The sequence below is a fragment of the Scylla paramamosain genome, chromosome 32 (genome assembly GCF_035594125.1).
Source record: "Scylla paramamosain isolate STU-SP2022 chromosome 32, ASM3559412v1, whole genome shotgun sequence".
Classification (NCBI taxonomy): domain Eukaryota; kingdom Metazoa; phylum Arthropoda; class Malacostraca; order Decapoda; family Portunidae; genus Scylla; species Scylla paramamosain.
Window position 1 is genome coordinate 1763755 of NC_087182.1, and position 5000 is coordinate 1768754.

At 41.9% G+C, this 5000-nt stretch overlaps 1 protein-coding gene across 1 annotated transcript in view; it reads left to right on the top strand.

Moving 5' to 3' along the window:
• Positions 1 to 5000, top strand: part of LOC135089006 (parathyroid hormone/parathyroid hormone-related peptide receptor-like) — a 40143-nt gene that overhangs the window by 24263 nt on the left and 10880 nt on the right. Inside the window, exons 3-6 of the mRNA XM_063984125.1 lie at positions 2125 to 2553; positions 2739 to 2873; positions 3336 to 3427; positions 4058 to 4190. Coding sequence (XP_063840195.1) covers positions 2125 to 2553; positions 2739 to 2873; positions 3336 to 3427; positions 4058 to 4190 — 789 coding nt within the window. The remainder of the gene's footprint in view (positions 1 to 2124; positions 2554 to 2738; positions 2874 to 3335; positions 3428 to 4057; positions 4191 to 5000) is intronic.

Genomic DNA, 5000 nt, shown 5'->3' on the forward strand with positions numbered 1-5000 from the left:
GAGAGAGAGAGAGAGAGAGAGAGAGAGAGAGAGAGAGAGAGAGAGAGAGAGAGAGAGAGAGAGAGCGGTGATTGAATGCGCATTTCACTTGAAGAGAGGAAAGACATACATCATTCACCTCTCTCTCTCTCTCTCTCTCTCTCTCTCTCTCTCTCTCTCTCTCTCTCTCTCTCTCTCTGAAACATCAAAGATTTGCTGTGCGTTTTCTCTTTTAACTATTTCTCTTTTTTTTTTTCTCCTCTCCCCTGCTCCTTCTCTTCCTCCTCCTCCTCCTCCTCCTCCTCCTCCTCCTCCTTCAGTTTGCATCCCCGATACAACGAAAGTGGTCTTGACAGATAGTGAAAATTGAGCTCCTACGAGTAAACATCCCATATCATTTTCAGATCGTCGGGAATCCATTTTCTTTGCAAATCCGCGCTGTACATAATGAAAGGGGAGTCTTCTAAAATTTGAAATGTTTTATTTTTATTTATTTATTTTTTTTTTCGTTTTCTATTATACGTTTAGGATAATTTCTATTCATTATTTGTAGTGGGTGTTTTTTGTTTTTTGTTTTTTTGTTCTTTTCATTTGGTTTTTCATTATTGCTCTCGATGTAACTGTCAGATGAGAGTGTGTGTGTGTGTGTGTGTGTGTGTGTGTGTGTGTGTGTGTGTGTGTGTGTGTGTGTGTGTGTGTGTGTGTGAGAGAAGGTACAGTAGAATGGTTAAATGGTTTCCGCTTGAAAGAACATCGATGCGTGAGGTGTTATTGGCTGAGAGAGAGAGAGAGAGAGAGAGAGAGAGAGAGAGAGAGAGAGAGAGAGAGAGAGAGAGAGAGAGAGAGAGAGAGAGAGAGAATCAAACAGACAGACAGACGGACAGACAGACAGACATTTACTACACACATCCATATTGCCATTCAACCAGACACCCAAAGACTGACAAACAGACAGACATACACACAGATTGACAGACAGGCAGATAGACAGACGGACAGACCACATGAGAGAGCCATCATTCATTAGCTGTGTCCACTGAATATAAAAGTTATTATGAAGTTGATTAAATCCAGTGCAGAATTAATCGTTTTTTTATTGCATATTTTTTACGTATTCGCCGCCAGCATGGACAGCAGGCGGGTGCGATGTCCCCGCTTGATTAAACTATTGAGTGGCAGACCAGCTGAAGGCAAAAAATATCGCATCCGCTTTCCCTTAATGACGGAGTGTATAGGCAACTTAACCCACCTCATTACTCGGTGCCGGGACGTTTCTGAGGCAATAAACTCCCTCAGATAAATTTACACAAAGCAGGAAAAAGAACTTGAGAAAATAAGATAAGCTGTTAAAAGCCATCAGGCCTATACGTGGCAGTCCCTGTATAAAACATTTCTACCTATTTCTACCTATCATCCCCACCTTTAAAGCCCCTCAGGTAAGTTTACAAAGCAGGAAATAGAACTAGGAAAAAAAAAATTGAGAAAATAATGGAACTTGTTAAAAGCCATCAGCCCTACACGTGGCAGTCCCTGTTTAAAACGTTATTGCACCTATCATCCCCATCCATTAAGTCCCAGAAGTAAATTTACAGAATGAGTGAAATAGAGCTGTGTGTGACGGAAAGAAAGAAGAAGAAAGCTAGGAAGAAAAGAACTTAAGAAAATAAGGGAAGGTGCAAGTAGCCACAGAAACACGAGTCAGTCCTTGTATGTATCGTGTCTACCTACCTCCACCTCTGATCTTCATCCAGAAATCTGCCTAATCTTCTTTGAATATTTCCTATTGATTACTGAGTCTATTCCAGCCATCCGCCACTCTGATTGAGAACCATTTTCTTCCTCTCTCGTATCAAACAAATAGCTGCGCATCCAATTAAAAGTTACAGAAAAGAAATCATTCATATTTTTTTATTCCTTTGATATGAAGGAAACTTTTATTCCAATACATCTCCTGAACAGTTTGCAATCTTGGAGCTTCTTATAAACGAGAAAAAACGCAATACTGGTCAAAGATACGAATTTCCTTTCATGTCATAAGTTTTCTTTTATGCAAGTATGTTTGATTGCCTGCTTCTTATCTCTCCCTCTCCCTCTCTCTCTCCTGTGTGTGGCAGCGTCTCAATTCCTGCACTTTTTTTGCCGCAGCTTGAGTCAGTGGAGGACCAGGCGGCGGTGCTGGCTGAGATGCGACAGGAGTGCGAGATGAAGATGAGGAACGAGAGGCAAAGCATGAGAGTGGGAAGGACAGGAGCGCTTACCAAGCCCACCACCAAAACTCCACACGCCGGCACCTCCCACGCCACCACCAACACCAACATCAACATCAACACCGCCTCAAATGACCCCTTGCCACCCCCTGGATCCGTGAAATGGGAGGAAAACGAGGAGCTTGCTGAAGGAGACGAGGGCGAGATAGAAAACGTTGATCGAGTTGTAGGGGGAGTGAAAGAAAACGAGTTTTGGGATGGCCACTGCCCAACGACCTTCGATAATATATACTGCTGGCCCAGGACGCCGCCGGACACCATTGTGGCCATCCCGTGTCCTGGCTACGTCAAGAACTTCATGCGAAAGGTGAGTGGGGCCGCGAGGAGGCGTTTAGATCTTAAGAAAAGGAGCGTGGAATTTATAACTCTTGGCGGCTTATGAAGAAGGATGAAATATGTAAGTTTTGTGAGATAAAAACGCTTATTATACTCTCTCTCTCTCTCTCTCTCTCTCTCTCTCTCTCTCTCTCTCTCTCTCTCTCTCTCTCTCAGAGTGAGGCCACGCGATACTGCACCTCCCAGGGGACGTGGTTCACCCTGGAGGGAACCAACAAGTCGTGGACAAACTACAGTCAGTGCTCCGCCACCCTGGCCGTTCCTATAGTCGTCAACTCCACGCTAGAGATGGTGAGTGTGTGTGTGTGTGTGTGTGTGTGTGTGTGTGGGTCGGTTTTGTAATGCCAATCTCCTATGTTTTTAGCTCCTTTGTTTCTCTGCTGTCTATCTGTTTTTTCTTTGTTTTTATTCTTACTTTTCAAAAATGTTAAAAATGTATAGATTTTTTCCTTGACTTTCTTTTTTTCTATATTTGTGTGTGTGTGTGTGTGTGTGTGTGTGTGTGTGTGTGTGTGTGTGTGTGTGTGTGTGTGTGTGTGCGTGCCATGCGCATTATTCATAGGGATTATACTCTGTTTATACAACTATTTATTCCCTCTTTTCTCTTTATTTACATTTCATTTCATTCACTCTACGTAAACCCTTTAAAAACCAGGCACTCAATTTTCAACACTATGTTATTTTACCATCACTGTACCATTTATATTCACCATGAGAGAGTTACGTATGGGTATCTCTCCTTTCTGGCTACAGTGGGTGCCGGTGGTGAGGGTGGTGTCGCTAGTTGGCTACAGTGTGTCCCTGGCTACACTGCTGGTTGCCTTCTCCGTGCTGGCGTGCATCAAGTGAGTCACCGCGGCGCTCCTATCACTCTCCCCACTCACTCCTCGCCAGCTCAAGTCTCCTAATCCATCTTCTCTCTCTTCCTCTCTCTCTCTCTCTCTGACTCGCACTGTTTTCTCGCTCCCTCCATCCCTCGTCCTTCCTCTGAGTAGGTTTTGTTCTCCAAGGTAAAGAGGCAGACTCGAGGCCCCTCTTCAGACAGGTCATGCGTAAGAGTACCAAAGATTTGCAGTTTTCTAGTGATTCATGCGTGTAAGTTTTGTGTTTTTGGTTGGGTTATTCTTCTCTCTCTCTCTCTCTCTCTCTCTCTCTCTCTCTCTCTCTCTCTCTCTCTCTTCTCTCTCTCTCTCTCTCGTCTCTCTCTCTCTCTCTCTCTCAGATTGGTTTGGTTTTCTTTTCCCTCCTTTTCTCTCTTTCTTCCTCGTTCTCTCTCTTCCTTCTTTCTCATTCCCTCTCCCCCTGGTCTCTCTTTAACTCCGGTTACGTTATCTCTTCCTACTTTCATTCTTAACTTCTCCCTTCTCTCTCCCTCGCTCTCTCTTTAATATTAGCTGGATTATGTCTTTCTTCCTTCTTTCTCATTCTCTATCTAACAATACCTTACCAAATCTTCCTTCCCGTGCCATTTCCAGACACCTGCGTTGCCCTAGGAACACTCTGCACATGCACCTGTTCCTCTCCTTCATCTGCCGGGCCGTGGGAGCCTTGGCCAGGAACAATGACATCAGTGGCATCACTCCCCAGGAACCTCACTCAGACGGCGGGGTGAGTAAGAGGGAGTTGGAGGAAGTGTATGTGTTTTGATTAGTAATAATAGTGGGATGGTGTGTTAGTTTGTGAATTGAAGTGTCAGTGGAGTATTAGTTTTAGTGACTGGTTTTAGTATATGAATTGGAGGGAGTGAAGGTGCTTTTAATGGTAATAACAGTGGGAATTAGTGTTAGTTTAAGTGGAACAGTTGGTGTGTGTAATTTTTTTTTTTCTTATTCGTGTGTGTGAATTCTTTATAAGGAGTGAATCTTTTACAAAGTTTTAAGTTTGGAAAAGAGTTTGTTTCGAGTTTTCAAGTTGTAGTAATGATGAAAAGTAAAATTATCTTAAGTAAAGGAGTTAGTGTATGTAAGCAAATTTATTTATTTATTTATTTATTTATTTATTTATTTATTTATTTTTGTGAAGAATGAAGGTTTTTTTTTTTCTTTTTTACTAGGAATAAGAATTAAGTTTGATGTAGTGTGTTTGTACTGAGTTTTTCGTTGTTGTGGTGATGGAAAAGACCGATAGTTTAAGAGAAAAAAAATAGTATGCGTGTGTGAATGCTTTTTAATGTACAATATGTTTTAAAGAATGATTACTAAAGCGTAGTTATCAAGTTGTTACTTATAACAATGATGAAAATGAAATATTACATAACGTAGGTATTACTTTGATGGTAACACACTAAGGAAAAGGAAAATTGAATAGGAAATGTTGAAAAAAATGCACACTAGAGCTTTAATTTAAGAGCAAGACCCAAAGTTTTGAGAATATAATGGCTGCTCAGTAAATATGAGTCCGTTATCCCAAATTAGCATT